General features: G+C 36.7%; 1 protein-coding gene across 1 annotated transcript; it reads left to right on the top strand.

The window, feature by feature from the left end:
• Positions 1-4,042: 4,042 nt before the first annotated feature.
• Positions 4,043-6,322, top strand: LOC110878940 (prostamide/prostaglandin F synthase). Its single transcript, XM_022127336.2, has 7 exons — positions 4,043-4,376; positions 5,016-5,062; positions 5,180-5,294; positions 5,596-5,640; positions 5,729-5,788; positions 5,869-5,970; positions 6,050-6,322. The coding sequence occupies exons 1-7, from the start codon at positions 4,107-4,109 to the stop codon at positions 6,158-6,160; spliced, it is 750 nt and encodes a 249-aa protein (XP_021983028.1). The 5' UTR covers positions 4,043-4,106; the 3' UTR covers positions 6,161-6,322.
• Positions 6,323-17,180: the final 10,858 nt, after the last annotated feature.

Below are 17,180 nucleotides of genomic sequence, written 5' to 3'. Positions count from 1 at the left end.
TAGGGCTATTAGATTTTATCACCCCCAACTATTGGCTATTCGCCGCTGTCACCCCCAACTATCACTTTAACGCCTGTCACCCCCAACTTCACACTTAATGTGTTCGGTCACCACGTCGTTAACTGATCACTAACTTTTGATCATGTTACTGTACTTTTGGGGGTGTCATAGGGATCTTAGGAAGGTTTTAGGGATCTTAGGACACCCCAAAAGTATAGTAACAGGTAGGGGTGTGCATGGGTCGGTTTGGGTCGGTTTTGGCCTAAAACCATAACCATAACCGATCGGTTATGGTGGTTATGGTTAATCGGTTTTGATGGTTATAGCGGGTCGGTTGTGGGTGGTTAACCGTGTATTTAGCCTAGCTAAAATAGCTTAATTTTTTTAACATGGAATAAATTGTTATTGCCTATAGTATTAAAAAATAAATTTAATCTATAATATTAATACTAATTATTATCGAATATTCAAATAAAGTGATATAATATATTCCATAAACTAAAATAAACATTCAACCAAAACCACAAAACGATGTGAAAAACCCATAAATACTAAAAATATTCAGTCAAAAACATCAAATATTAAAAATATGGTGAAAAGTCTTAAATCCTACAAAGATTTATTACATATCGGTTCGGTTCGGTTATGGTGGGTATGGAAACATTGATAACCATAACCGACCCACTACTTTCGGTTTTCGAAAAAACCATTAACCGACCCATCGGTTTTTGATTTGGTTCGGTTTTTCGGTTCGGTTTTGTCGGTTAATTCGGTTATGGTTCGGTTAATTCGGTTTTTTGCACACCCCTAGTAACAAGATCAAAAGTTAGTGATCAGTTAACGACATGGTGACAGAACACACTAAGAGTTAAGTTGGAGGTGGCGGGCATCAAAGTGATAGTTGGAGGTGGCAGCGGCCAATAGCCAATAGTTAGAGGTGATAAAATCCAATAACCCTTGAAAATATTACTTTAAGGCCATTCTTTTTATTTTTTTATTAATCTGTTTTCTAAACGATATTGTAGTCCACAGTTTCCCACAAATACAGTCGGTGTCTTTTGTAGGTATTTAGTAGGGGTGTATCGGTTCGGTTTTTGGGTAAAATCAAAACCGAAACGTCGGTTTTTGGCTTTCTAAACCCGTTCGACTTTGGTTTTTTCGATTTCGAGTTTTTATGTCGGTTCAGGTGGAAAATGGCGAATGCAAAGACCACTATTCCAGAGAGGGTTCTGCCGGAAAGGACAGTGAATGTAGAGGAGTTTAGTACGATTGGAATCGTCCAAATGTTCGAGAGACTAGGATGGGAGAGGGTTTTAGATTGGTGTGAAGATATTACATCTCGAGTGTATTTGGCGTCTGTTTGCGAGTGGTTGGCATCATTGAGGTTTGAGAAGAAGGATGGTCTGCCACATACGTGGAAATTAGTTGGTGATACGGGGAGAGGTCAAATGGTTATGTCTTTTGAGACCATGAACTGTATTGCACGGTTTGATTCGTTACGGGATGACGAGTACACTTATTATACCATTGACCAATTCCTCGATAACAAGATGAACGCCGCGGACCCAGATGGTATATGGTTCAAGCAACCTTGCCACACAGTGACGGTGGGGCGGCCTTAAGAAGCCATTTGTCAGTTGAGGGGAAAATCTTTCAAAACATCTCTTTGGAAGATATTATGGTTGGGTTTGGAGACCGAGGGAAAGTGAAAGCGGCAGATTGTAGGGTGATTCATTCTTTGTTGTTCGGAACACCGAAGTTTTCATGGCGCCACATCATCAGGATTAATACTTGGGATACTCGGGAATCATATGCTAGAAGGATGATACCATACGTGCAGCTGATCAGTGCCATGATATTGCAGTAGAATCACTTACCTATGGAAGCACTGTGGGTTTCAAAGCCCGTGGATCAAATTTGCTTCGCTTCAATGAAGCAACATTGGAAGATTACCGTTTAGGTATTTGGTCATCAATACACCGTGGCTGATGATCAAGGGCATAGATTCCAATACACTGATCCAAGTGTTGCTCAAGAAGCTGCACGAGAAGAAGAGATGATAGACGAAGTAAATGAGGATGAGCCCCCCGGTCCGAGGGGACCTAGGCAACGGTATGCCCGACCACATCGGTAAATTTCTTCGGATGTGGCAAATTTTGTGGTCAACCGACGTAGGCCGGGGCATTGTAACTACAACCGGGGGCAGCATGATGTGTACGATAACGTCTCCGCGGTTATTGTAGAAACCCAGGCGTATGCAGAGAGGCGAAAACAATGGGAGCAGGATTGGCAAGCCCAACAGATGGCTCAATGGGCCGAGAAAGCGGCCCATCGGGCCAAGGAACAAGAGCATTGGGACCAACAGCAAGAATATTGGGCAATGCAATAGTCCCACTAGGAGCAATAGGAATTGCACTTTGCGAGTTGTGGGTCAAAGCTTTGAGCCACCACTCGCCGGGTAGGCGCTCGAGCAGTCCATTTTGGAGGGCAATCCAACAACACTTTCAAGTCTATACCGGTGAGAACAACCAAACTGTCGACCCCCTCTCGTCTCGTTTTAGGACGATCCGTCTTGATTGCGAAAGATTCGAGACGATCCACACCGTCGTGGAGCTCAAGGGTGGTGATCTCGGGGAGGACAGCATCATTCAAGTGGCTCTTATCAACTTTATGCACGTGCGCAACCGTGAATTCAAGCTCTGCTCGGCGTGGGAAATCATTAGATTTTTTATTTAAATTATGTGTTTTTTAGTTTCGTATTTTTATTTTATGTAATGTTTTTAAAATTCATGCAATGTTTTTTATTTTAAATTTATTTTACTAGTAATATATTTGCAAGTTTTTAATACATTGTATATAAATTTAATTATAAAATAATACAAAAAGTGAGTGATACGTGTCAGAAAAAGCCACATTTCCACGCCCCGGGCCACACCGTCTGTTTTAACACCATGCCGCGTTCTGATGCGTGGTCCATGCGTCACATAATTCCCTATCTTCCGAGTATAGTTTTTAAGATACGATGTTTTATAAAATTCCGAGAATATCATTGTGACATACTTATTTTTATCTAAGTTTAGATATAAACTTTACTCAAAATCCAATTGTGAATAATAACATAAAGTGATCGAAGCACAAGGGTACATGTCGTCAAACCTACGTCATAGTTTGTTTTTTTAATTATAAAATAACGTGTCTACCTTTTTTCGTCATTTTAGTAATATAATATAACTTCTAATGAGTTTCAATTATATTGTTGTTACATGCTTATTTTTTATCTACGATAAGAGTCGAATATATTTATTTTTTTTGTTCTTTGCCGTGAGAAACGAACATATACCATTCGAGAACATCAATATCGGTACCGTATTTTATTAATCTTTTTTTCTCGACATGTTGTAATTTAGTAATATAATATGGCGTTTATAATTCTGAATTTAATGTTACAAGATGTTTATTTTTATCTACGATTCAAAATATTGTTGATTTTTTCTTTACCGCGAGAAGCGAGCCTATACCGTCCGAACAACACTGGTACCGGTATCATATTCCCTTTGATTTTCTCGATGTGGCGGTATATAAGCTATAGCAAATACCGATACAGTAAAAAATAATGAATAGACCGATGCCGGCCAAACATCGTTGGTGTAGGTACTGGTATTCGTTTTTATAGTTTACGATCATCACCATCCTATTCGCATATCTCTTTTGATTGCTATATAAAACGACGTTATCATATTGGTACTATAACAACATAAACCGACAACGTAAGAACCAAGACTATACCAATAAAAACCCATTACGAAGTGCAAGAAATCCAACTACTTTATATTAAATCGTTAACTATTTTAAAAAACATAATCGATATGTCGTTTACTAGTTAAAAGTTCAAAACTAATCATAGATAAATTTTTAGTTGCAAGAGAAAAAAAGGAAGATTTTCAACAAAATACACCAAACCACTTATTTTCCTATACATTTTTGGTGAGTATGGTGGTTACACGTGTCGTCTCTCCTTCTACATATTTCCTTCCACAAGAATACTAGACGATTTAGTGAGATTAGTCTTCCCTCTATTCTCACAAATTTCTTAAACCTCCATAACAATGGCGATAAACATATCTTCATCAACCTTCACACCATCATTCTCTCACTTCTCCTCAACTCCTCCCTTCAAATCTCCATCGTCTCTATCTCTCTTATCCCCTACCACCATACGTCCCCTTGGTTTCACTTCAAACCGAACCGTTGTTGTCACAAAAGCTTCTTCCACTGCTACTTTCTCACCTGAAGTAACTGATCTACTTGGTGAGATTAACATTTTCACGGCTTCTGGAGATTCCGTCGCGTTCAACGACCTCTGGGATCAATCTGAGGTAGTTATTAGTTAATTCAGACTTTCAGTTATATCGAGGATTGTATTGTTTCCGTACTCCCGCCAGTTTTTGAATTAGGTTAATAGTTTGTTATATAAACTCAAACTCTATTGTTAGTCTTGGAGATATATTGTGCATTGACTTTATGTTGACTTTCCTAACAAGTTCAGTAGTTAGTTTGTAGTTAGTAGTGTCTTTTGTAATGTATATAGAGATAATATCTACTGTATTTTATAATCAACATGATCCTAGAAATCTTTTATGGTATCAGAGCCGTTTTTGTTCGGTCCAATGTTGTAACTACGTCATATGACAGTTTCGAATTCAACAGAATTCCATTACTGTGTCAGAGCCATTTTTTTTTAAACTAGAGTGAAAAAATTGAAGTGATGCGATTAAGCGTCTCTATGTTTTGTATTTTCTAACTGATTACATATGAGTATCTATCGATTGTGGAACTTCAGTTAGTGTAGGTTCAATATAAAGAGAGTTTTTGGGGACTAAATAAGCTTGTTCATCATGATAGTCCTTGCTTGAAGCTGAATATTGATGTATAATTGGTATATTGCAGTGATTAACTGATTATCAGTAACTTGAATTTGAAATTGAAAATGACATGATTCTGGTTATTTTCTCTAGGGGATTGCTGTTGTTGCTCTTTTGAGGCACTTTGGATGCCCTTGCTGGTAATCAGTTTAAAGTTTGATCTACTTGTTTTGATAAGTGTTACCAAAACAATTAAAGTTAAATGAAATTGTAATTCCATTATTCAATGTATAATTTCTGTTTTGTAACGTGTATAGTTGGGAACTCGCGTCGACGCTTAAAGAATCTAAAGCAAGATTTGAAGCTGCTGGTGTGAAGCTAATTGCTATTGGTATCGGTGAACCTAAGAAAGCCCGCATCCTTGCTGAAAGGGTACTCATTTCCTTTTTGTATTCATCTTAGGGGGCGTTTGGTTTGTGGATTTTCTTATAAGTAAATGAGATTTGTGATGAATTTGGTTAAAAAATACTCGCGTTTGGTTTGTTAATCTTTGAACCAAATAGGTTAGGAATGGAATTTAGATACCAATTCCATCGAACCAAACACCCCTTGACTTTAAGTTTCAAAAACCGAGAGGGTTGGTTGATATATAACATATTATTTGATACTTTTTTTTTGGTTTTGTTGTAATTAATTCAATCACTAAGATCATATTATTTTGTTATGGTCACAGTTACCATTTCCATTGGATAACCTCTATGCAGATCCTGAACGAAAGGTGTTTTATCTTCATGTGTCTTTAATCTTTCAAAACTATCATCTCATTACATGCCATTAACACTTTGAATTCTTTTCATGCATCTTAGGCATATAAAATCTTGGGTTTGTATTATGGCATTGGACGGACATTTTTCAACCCGGCCAGTGTAATTTCATCTTTCCTTTGTCTCTTGGAACCAACTTATATAGTCGTCATTTTTCCACCCAATTAAATGTGAACTGACAGGCGAAGGTGTTATCAAGATCAAGATTTGAGGCTTTGAAAAAAGCTGTAGAGAATTACACGCTTGAAGCGACACCAGATGATAGAGCGAGTGTCTTGCAGCAGGTTTGATCTAAAACGTCATACATATATTTATTTACATTATCACTCGTATAAATTATAATGATCATGTGTTGGTTTGCAGGGAGGGATGTTTGTGTTTAAAGGTAAAGAGTTGTTATATGCATGGAAAGACGAAGGCACAGGCGATCATGCTCCTTTAGATGACATTTTCAACATATGTTGCAATGCATGAACAACAAATCATTAGTAAAGTATGTGGGTAAACATGATTAGTTTGACTCAAGTCAAAGATATAATTATAGAGAAGGTTGACCAGTTCGGTCAACAATTTCAGAAATCTAACACATTACACATGCACCGAATTGAATGATATACAAATTCTAATATTCAGTCATCAAGTGTTGTAATTTAAACAAGTACACATGCATATCATAATCTACGCAACACGATTATCAAATGTATCAAACCATGAACAATAATCATTTTAAACATTGTATCCTAGACTTGTATCATATTAGGGGACTGGGGGTGGCAACGTGATGGCAAACTATCACTCGTGGAAAACAACCAAACACCGCCGCCACTATACACTATCACTCGTGGATTTCTTCACGCGTTGAAGGGTTGTGAGTGATGGGTTGTTGAGTGTTGTGAGTGATGACCATTGCTACTAAAAAAAAGGTTGTGAGTGATGGAATAAACGTGACGGAACTTGATTGGATGTTGTGAGTGATGGAATTTTTGCAAGTGATAACCACTCACTCCCCCCTTATGAGCATTATTTATGCAAAGCCCAAAAGACAAGACATTTGTTAATCAAGCGTGGAGAACATACAATACAACTATTCAAGTAGCACCCAACTTGCATCTTTTGGTGCATACTCATTTGTATAATATACTAAATCTGGTTCGATGGTGATCACAGTCTCTTTTTTTTTTCTTTTTCTCCATGAGCGTCTTGACGTCTACATACTCAAATGATGATGTATAATATGATGCCTCATGCAAATTACAGATCATTCTATTCACTCTTCACATAAGAGATACTGAGCTATAAAGAATGTTGCGTCTCGAATATCACCAACGTGTTTATGGCGCAATTGTTGTGTATAAGAGGAGAACTCACAGTGAAATGTAATACGGTGGGAGCAATCATAGGATAGATGACATCCTGGAAAGTTCATTCAGGCAGAAAAAAATCCACAAGCTTCTTGTAGTAAAACGGGCAAAATATGAGTTTGTATAAATGACTAGATGTTACAAATACTAATAAGCTTAACCAATTTAAGTAATATTCTAACTTGTATATTGGGTGCTTAAGTAATTAAATTTTGCCATTCAAAAAAAAGTAATTAAATTTTTATCTAGTAATGTAAAAAATACACCACATTAATGTCTTAATTTTAAGACCCCTAGTCCCTAGGCTTATATCATCTAGAGAACCAAGATATCCCTAATTAAACCAAATGATAATTTTATCAAAACCCTAGCTGAAATACGACTCATAAAAAATGTTTCAAAACATCTTACCAGTTTATTCGGTTACTTTGTACCTATATACCTAAATATTATTAGATGCTTTTTTTCTAAATTTGGATGGTGCAGAATATATATTGGGTTGGCTCTGTGGGTTGACGACTAGGCTGGCCTGGCCTATTGGCTTGTTGGGTGGGGCGTTGGGCCATCCGGACTCTGATATAGATTTTGACTTGTATGTCTATACGTTTATTTATTTATGTAAATATAAAAGAAAACTCTATTTAATATTTGATGCCATATATACACACACCTGACAAATAATAATAATAATAATAATAATAATAATAATAATAATAATAATAATAATAATAATAATAACAAAGATGCATTATTTGTATGGGAAAAGATCAAATAGAAAGTTAATTTTCGCTAGGAAGGATAGAAAGCTATAGGATTATAACATGTGGCAAATTTTAAAATAAAGAGAAAGGGTATTTTAGTCAATCCAACTCCTTCTTCCTTTTTCAAAACCCAGTAAATTCAAAAACCCACCATTTTCAAAACCCACCATCTTCAACTATTTCTTCACTTTCTATCTCAATAATCACTACATTATAGTGCGATTTTCATCACCAATCAATGATTCAGAACCCGATCAACGTGTTCTTCAGTTTTCTTTTGAAGAAAACCCAGTTTAATTTCATAAAAAAATCTCGTTTTTTCCGGTGATTTTGGAGATAATCACTCGATTCGTTCGATTCGAGCGTTGATAAGTGTTTCTATCATTCAAATTTTGTCAATTGATGAAGAAATCGGCTTCGATCCATGTAAGAAATTCTTTAATTTCATTTTCATGATCTGGGTTTTTGATTTAGTCATTGCGTTTTACGATCTTTGCGGGGGTCCGGGGGCGGCAGCCCCCGGTAGCGGGATCCCAGGGGCGGCAGCCCCTGGCGGGGTCCAAGGGGTAGAGCCCCTGGCTGGGGTTGTCAGCTCGGAAATTTTTTTTTTTTCGATTAAATTGCTGTACTAAAAACGCATCAGAAAAATTAATTTTCCATAAATTGGCTCATTTAGGTAAAACACATTTTTTAGCTGTTTTCAGTCCATTGCGTTTTAGAATGAGTCATTTTTAAGTGTTTTCTGGCCATTGCGTTTTACATATAAGACATTTCTTTTGTGTTTTTGGTGCATTGCGTTTTAGGTAAAACACTTTTTTATGTGTTTTCAGTTCATTGCGTTTTAGAAAACAGACATTTTAAGTGTATTCTGGCCATTGCGTTTTACAAATAAGTCATTTCTTTGTGTTTTTGGTGCATTGCGTTTTAGGTAAAACACATTTTTATGTGTTTTCTGGCCATTGCGTTTTACAAATAAGACATTTCTGTGTGTTTTCTGGGCATTGCGTTTTACAAATAAGTCATTTCTTTGTGTTTTTGGTGCATTGCGTTTTAGAAAAATGTCGTTTTTTAGGTTTTTTTTCATTGCGTTTTACGTAACTGGTGGTTTTTCTATTGCGTTTTACGCAACTGGGTTTTAAATTTTTTTTTTTAAAATATAGCAATAGTATACTCGTTTTAAAGATAAAAAAAAACGTTCGTTTTTTTGTGCAATTTTTATAAAAAAAATAATGTCGTATGAAAGAGTTATTAACGTTTAAAAAATGAGGGGAAATTGGAGGAGAGAGAAACTATTAGCTTGGATTGACTAGAATGCCCTTGAACAAACTCACGCGCCTCTTTTTTCTTCCTTCAATTTCCCTGATTTAATCTTAGCCCTTGATTAACTTAATGGATGGTCAAGATCACTTCCTATCATTCCTAGCCAAATAAACTTCCTATTGTATCTCCACCCTTATTTGTATTTTGCGAATGCATAGGAATGTTTAATACACAACTAAACATAATTAAATAAGTACACGAACTTTATAAACATTTGTCATTTTTGTTTCAACATTAACACTCTAATCTTTTTCTTCAACTAAATCATTATACTTCGTAAAAATATTCATAGGGATGACGTGGCTTTGTGAACAATAGTTTTTTATATTTTTGAAATTACTTTTATATAAAAATATTTATGGCTTTGATGCAGTTGATAGATTGCTTTGTTGTTAGTTGGTACAACAGGAAGTGTGGTCCGTTTTCAGTTCTGGGTGACCTGAATCAAATTATTTTTTTCCTTTCATCTTTTAACTTCAACTTCAGTAAATTATCATTTCCCCAGGGAGTATATCTTTCTAAGATCACCTGTAGTGGGGCGGTATTTTAAAAAAAAATTAAAAAAAAAGCCCCAAAACGCCTTGCCCCCATTACACCCGGCGTTATCCGGCGTTTTTTTTGAAAAAATTTCGTGCTGGCGTTTTATTTAAAACACTGAAATTGCATAGGGGGGCGAGAATGGACCGTTGCCAACGGTCAAATGTGTTTATTATTATTTTTTTAATTCAAAAATTTACCCACTATATATATCACCTACTTTCTCCTATTTTTTATAAAAAAACTCTTACTTTCTCTCCTACTTCTTTTATATTTTATACAATCATGCATCCATTCCGACTCCCTTTTGATGTCCCCGCAAGACCCATGAACCCGAACACAACCCAACCACAACACCCGTATAACCTTCAAGACATGGACTCGAGCGTTTTAACGTACGCGGCTTACTTGAGTGGCGCCACTCCGTTCGTCCCTCCCACCTTCGGCTATGGTCAAGCCGGCGGGTCGCAACCGTCACAACAACAAGACGAACCCGAACCCGATGTCGATGTCGTGCCGGAGACGCAAACCAAACCGGTGCAAGAGAAATCGAAACGCGGCAGAAGGTCGCATAAGAAAAAGGAAAAGGACGAACCTCGACGTACAAAAACTCACCTTAAATGGACGAAGGATGAGAAATTCGCGTTGACTCGGGCGTGGCTCGACATTTCGGAGGAGCACGAAACCGGTAACTTTTATATTTTTTTTACTTATATTTTTACTTTTATTTTTAACATACAACTTATATTTTTACTTTTATTTTTTAAATTTGTAGCAAACTTTCAAACGGGCCCCGTGTTTTGGGGATAGGGTTCGTGCACTCTTTTATAGCACGTGGGGTCAAGGCGAACATCGGGACAAAGATTCCATTTCTAGCAAATGGACCGACATCAACAACAAGTGTCATGTGTTCCAAGAAGTGTACCAACGTAACTTCGATAATCGCCCGAGCGGTGAAGGTGACGTCGGGGTTTTAACGAGGACTTTGGACAAGTTCGAGAAAACGAAATGCCCTTTCGCGTACTATAAGTGTTGGGATCTACTACGAAAAAGTCCAAAGTGGGCGCGAGTAGGTACCATGACGTCTAGTAGTAGACGTCGAGCTAAACGGTCAAAAACATCATCCTCCGTTGACCCTGAAACACCAACATCGGATGGCCGCAATGTCGATCTAAATGAGGTGGTGGATGTTGACGAGGAACTTGAAGAAGAGTTGACCCGACCGCCCGGTAGAAGAAAGGATAAACGAACCGGGAAAAAAACGGTCGAGTCGTCTTCCGATCTCGAGTTAAAGGAAGATTTCGAGGAGATTAACCGTCGTCTCCAAGACATTCGCGACCTCGGCCACCAACGTTATGAGATTATGAAAGAACGAGTGGCCGAAACCAAAAAGTTTAACGAGATGCAAGAGGCGAGACAAATGGAAAAGGACTTTGAGTTTTTGTCCAAACCGATCGACCACCTCCAAGGCGACGCGTTGATCCTTGCGTAAATGCGTCGCCAAAAAATTCGAGAAAATATGGACTCTAGATCATCTTTTTTTTTAACTTTATTTTTTTTCGGTTTTTTTTTTATTTTCAGTTTTTTTTTTCGGTTTTTTTTTTTATTTCAAGTAGTGTAATTTTTATTTTAAATTAATGAAGATTTTTATGTTTTAAATTAAAAAAAATAATTGTGAAATGATTGCTTGGGCGTTATTGGAATAATGGCCCACTACGCCACTTTTGGAATAATACCCCATGCTGACTGGGATGACACGTGTCGAATAATGCCCCATGGTATGGGCATTATTTTGTTTCACCACTACACATGGTCTAAGAATGACAGAACAACCCTTATATAACTATATAGCCTACATTTTATATCTTTCATGTCATTATTTTTGATAAAATTAAATGTTAATGTTAAATGAATAATAGTTTCTCTTACAATTAAATGAACTTTTTATTATTACCATCATCATCATCATTAATAAAAAACCTAACATGAATTTATAACATATATTTCCTTCAAAATATTTTTAGAACAATAAAACGTAAATATTATAAAGAAGAGTAGCAAGATGCTTAACAAATAAGTAGGGATTTAACGTAAGAAGTGAAGAAAGGGATCTATTTTGTAGAGTGATTATAATTACCCTACAATAAAAATAAGATTAATGAGCCAAAGAGGGTGCATACCATAATTTCGTATAAGACCTTACTATAAGGTTAATTAATTTATAACATGGCTGTAAATACGTATCTTGCATTATTTATAGATATGTATTAAACACTTTACAATATATATTATAAAGTTTATAATTGTGATAAGACAATAACGTACCTTTTATGACCTCTATGTTATTATCCACAACTACAAACTCAAACTGAAGTGTCGGCGCCGACACGGGAATAGGTGTAACACCCCGTGTTACCGAATGTCAAAGTCAAAGTCCAAGTCAAGATTGACTTCTTTGACTGAAATTAGTCTATTCCGTGTTTTGTTGTTTGTATTATGTGGAATAAGTGTTATTAATCAAAGAATCGAAGTAATCGAATGTTAATCGACGCGAAACGCTTTACGACTGTGAATAGTAGGAAGTAACAATGCGATAAAGTTAATTAATCAATAATCAAGCTAATCGAATCATCAATCGAACTCGAAACTCAAACTATGCGAATTTGGTGTTATATTACGTGTGTGTGTGCCTTACGTGTTACCTGTGCGTGTTTACTTTATGTTATGTGTGGTGATTAATCGAATCAAAACTCGAAACCCAATCGAAATCGAATTATGATGAATGGTAGCGAAAGGATAGTGTGAAATATAGTAGTTGGGACTAAAAGTAATTTGAATAGGAAACTCTATCGTATTCGCATCGTCTTCAATCGAAATCGAAATATCAGAAATCGTCGCACCGAACACTCAAAACAGGCTGTGGATCGATCAGGCTCCCAGCCGATCGAACAGCCCAGCCGGTCGGATGGACTGTCCGATCGAGCAGGCTGTCCGATCGGGATGCCTGGCCGATCGGCCAGCTCTTTCCCCTTTTGGAAGCCTATAAATAGGCCTGTCATTGTCATTCTTTCCACTTTTGGAAACCCTCTGACCGACCAGCTCGTGTTCTTCACTATTTCTCAGATTTCTCTCAATCTCGGTAAGATTTCATCCTAAATCTTGTACGTTTTTTATCTATGCACACTCCTACACCTTTCTATCTTTCAAATCTTGATTTCTAACCGTGAAATCATCAAGATCTAAGTGTTCTAGGATGATGTCATCATGGTGTTCTTCAAGAACTTCATGTTTTGGCCTCAATCCACCAAGAATCACTTGGATCTAGCCGATTTCCACATAAAAAAACTAAGATCTATCACAGATCTAAACATTTATATGATGTGAAGGATTGAAAGAAAGATTTCCAACTTTCTTTCAACTCTTTTACACTCAATGCCTTTAAACTGGTAGAAACGGATCTTGAGCCAACTCACTAATCATTCTAATGGTTGTGTGGTTCAAGATTCGGATTCTATCTACGAGGTTCACCGATTTCGGGTTAAACGTTAAACTAGCGTTCTGAACCGTTCACCGGCCGGACTTGGGTGATTCCTGTCCGAGCAGGGGAAACAAGTAAGAACGAAGGTGCCATGGTTCAGCTCGTTGTCAAAATATCTCGATATAACGTCAAACAATCAGAACAGCCAAGTGTTAGAAGAACAGGCCGACCTGGTCCGAATGCTGACCGATCGAACAGGCTGTTTGAACGAACAGCCCAACCGATCGGACATGTCAGCCGATCGACCAGGCCAGCCGATTGGCTAGCACATGGCCCCACACTTTAACAATTTCATGAAGTCTAGTAATGAACGAAGTGCTGTTCAATCGAACTACGAGTTAGGTTGAATTACTGTTCGGATCATGAGATACTATGCTTCAACACTTAATCGATTTTCAACTCGTTCGATGTACTGGAGTGCCACCCGATGGAACATGCTGTTCGATCAGGTGACATCCTGCTGAGGACTCACTATTGAAGTGTCTAACTGATCGGTTAGGCCGGCCGATCGAACAGACCGTTCGATCGATCGACCGGAAAGGTAAGAACACTTCAATGTTCTCAAATACTACAACGAAAATCTCAAAAGGACAAGCCATCATACACAAACACATCCTACTCAAAGGAAGAAGTAATCCACTCGAACAGTCCAACCGATCGAGCCTACCGGCCGATCGAACAGGCTGCCCGAACGGGCTGTCCAACCGATTGAGCCTACCGGCCGATCGAACAGACTGTCCGAACGGACTGACCAACCGAACGAACAACCCATTCGATCGAACCTACAGTTCGATCGACCAGGCTGTTCGACCCATCATCACTTGTTTCCATTTAGCGCATTACTCATCGTTATACTATCGAATTATTCAGGCTAACCCTACTCCTAAGCGCTCCCTTCAATCCATCAATCAATCGCTGTGAGATACTCGAACCCTTTTTGCTTTAGCACTTTTGGGTGTTACATACGTTACTTATCGAAAATCACAAACGAACACACTACTCAATTATTTAAACGCTAACCGATCTGCATGTATTACGTGACTAAATGAATGCTTGTTGTTATGTTTACACGTGGAATGCTGTCTACCTGCCTTAACGACGTAGTACTATAGTTTGGACTCAGCACCCGTTCACACGGGGGGTTGTTAAGGACAATTACTTGGATGGATTACGGTGGTAATCATGTAACCCTCAGTCATTGGTATCGATAGATCCATGTCGATAATTAACATGCTTCGTTTTCCTCTGTGTACGTGCTGGTTATGCGTAAACTATTTCGAACTCTATATGCTATATCAAACTTGTATGCTCACCTTTACATTTTATATATTGACTTTATTTTAACGTATGTGACAGGCAATTAGGATGTTTATCTGCTAGGAAGGCGAGCTTAGAATAAGCGTCTAGAGCATAGTTGTCTGTAGATCTTGCAGATCGAGTCTCTAGAGGCAATTTAACAATTTTTATATGTATACTTAAATCTGAGTTGTCGGAACAGAATACTTGACTAGTTGTTATCTGTAATAATTTGTTTTACTATTTGGGATACGGTATGGGACGTATTAATTCAACTAAATGGTAATGATAGTTGTTGTGGAAACTTCTGGACAATCTGTTTCGCTCAGTCCCATGCCCCGATGATTCCGCCATCGGTTGGGGTGTGACAATAGGATTCGCCCTTTATTGGGCTAAATGGGCGGCAAAGGTATATTGCCAGGCAGCTGCCTGACACTCCCCTATTGGCCTAACAAATTTACGATTTTATCCCAATTTAAAATTACGATTTTGCCATCAGTTCAAAATTATGTTTTTGCCCCCACTTAAAAATAAATTTACGCTTTCGCTCCAGGTAAATATTTCAATTTTTCCCTCGGTTAAAAATTACGATTTCACCCCATTTCAATTTATAGTTTTGCCATTAGTTTTTTCCCTTAAAATTATGATTTTCCCATCAGTTCAAAATTATGTTTTTACCCCCACTTAAAAATAAATTTACGCTTTTGCTCCCAGCTAAAATTCCAGTTTTGCCCTCAGTTCAAAATTACGATTTTGCCTCGTATAAATTTATAATTTTGCCATTAGTTTTTTTTCTCACAGCCAAGTTACGATTTTGCCCTCAACTTAAATTTACATTTTCCTCCATCGTTTTTGTTTGTTTTCCTGGTGACATTACAAGTTTGCCCCCAGTGTAAAATTACAATCGTGCCGGCAGCTTCCTGGCACTCCCCCGTTGGTCCATTTAGTTTATGATTTATTCCCGAATTAAAATTATGATTTGTCACTCGGTTAAAAATTACGTTTTTCCTAATGTTTTAGTTTTTTAGCAAAACTATAAAGGTTTTTTGTTTTAATTGGTTTACTCGATTTAATTTCTTCCCGTGTCAAGGAGCTGCCTAACACTACCTCATTAGTCCTGAAAAATTACAGTTTTGCCCTGAGCCCAAAAATACGGTCTTATCATCGTTTTTGTTTTTTTTTCCTAGCAAAATTATAGTAGTCTTTTTTAATTGATTGAGTATCAACTAGTTCACACTGAAATGCAGTGGTGGCTTCATTATATAAAGAAAAAAAATTAGGACTTTCAAATTAAATAATAAACTAGGTTTAAGGAAGTTCACCGCGTTGCGGCGAATTTCTTTTGTTATTTAGTCTGTTTTTACATGTGTTTTGAAATCACTACGAGCGTGTTGCGAACGGAACAGCTGGCAAAAATGAAAAGAAAATGTAGAAAAAAACACTAAAAGATAACCGAAAGAAAATCAACCAAAAAAGTTGTATGGTAACGATGTTGTTCGTATGAAACCCGTGGTAAGAGATGAGCAAATTATTCTGGGTACCGGTACCAAATTTGCCAAACTAAAAGATCTTAATTACTAATTCGGTACCAACTTTTGGCGTTCCTGGTACCGGTTCACTACCGTTTTTTACCTTCATATACCGGTACCGTAACCGGTATTTACGGTATCAGTACCGATTATGTATCGGTTGGCAACGAGCTCATTCATACCCCTGAAACTAAAAAAAGAAAAAATTAAAAGTTGAAGAAATCTACAAAAAAAGTTGTACGATACCGTTGTTCGTACGCTAACCGTGACCAGATGAGCAAATGGTACCGGGTAGTAGCACTGAATTTCCCGAACCAAAAGATTCAAATATCAATTCGGTACCAACTTTTGGCGTTTTCTGTATTAGTGCCGGTTTTTACCTTCATGTACAGATACCGAACAGGACTGTCCCGGTATTTTTGATACCAGTACTGGTTCGATACCGGTTGACACCAAGCTTAAAGTTAAAAAGTAAAGAAAATAACTATTATTATAATATTAAAATAATAAAAGTATTAAAAAACTATATATTATTATAATATTAAAATCACTATTCATTTCAATTCATTTATTTATATACTAGGTTAGAACCCGTATATTACACGGGTTGAATAAATGTAATTTTATATATTAAATAATAAAAAGTTATATCTTTATTAATCTAGTATATTTTGTACGGGTTAAATAAATGTAATTTTATATATTAAATAACAAAAAAAAATTATATCTTTAAAAACTATGTGTATTATACATATTAAATAAATGTAATTTTGTATACTAAATACTAAAAATGTCGTATCTTTAAAAACCCGTGTATAATCAGGTTGAATAAATCTACCAAATAATAAAAAAATTACATCCTTAAAAACCTCGTATATTACACGTGCTGAATAGATCTAAAAAAAGTTATATCTTTAAAAACCATGTGTATTACACAGATTAAATAAATGTAATTTTGTATATTAAATACTAAAAATGTCTTATCTTTAAAAACCCATGTATAGTCGGGTTGAAAAATCTACCAAATAATAAAAAAAATATATACTTAAAAAACTCCATGTATTACACGTGTTAAATAAATCTAATTTTACAAGCAAATGATAAAAAGTTATATCTTTAAAAACTTCGTGTATTACACGGGTTATATAAATA

Source organism: Helianthus annuus, chromosome 9, assembly GCF_002127325.2.
Source record: "Helianthus annuus cultivar XRQ/B chromosome 9, HanXRQr2.0-SUNRISE, whole genome shotgun sequence".
NCBI classification, from domain to species: Eukaryota; Viridiplantae; Streptophyta; class Magnoliopsida; order Asterales; family Asteraceae; genus Helianthus; species Helianthus annuus.
The sequence above is the reverse complement of the archived record's forward strand: the minus strand, read 5'-3'. Positions and strand labels throughout refer to the sequence as shown.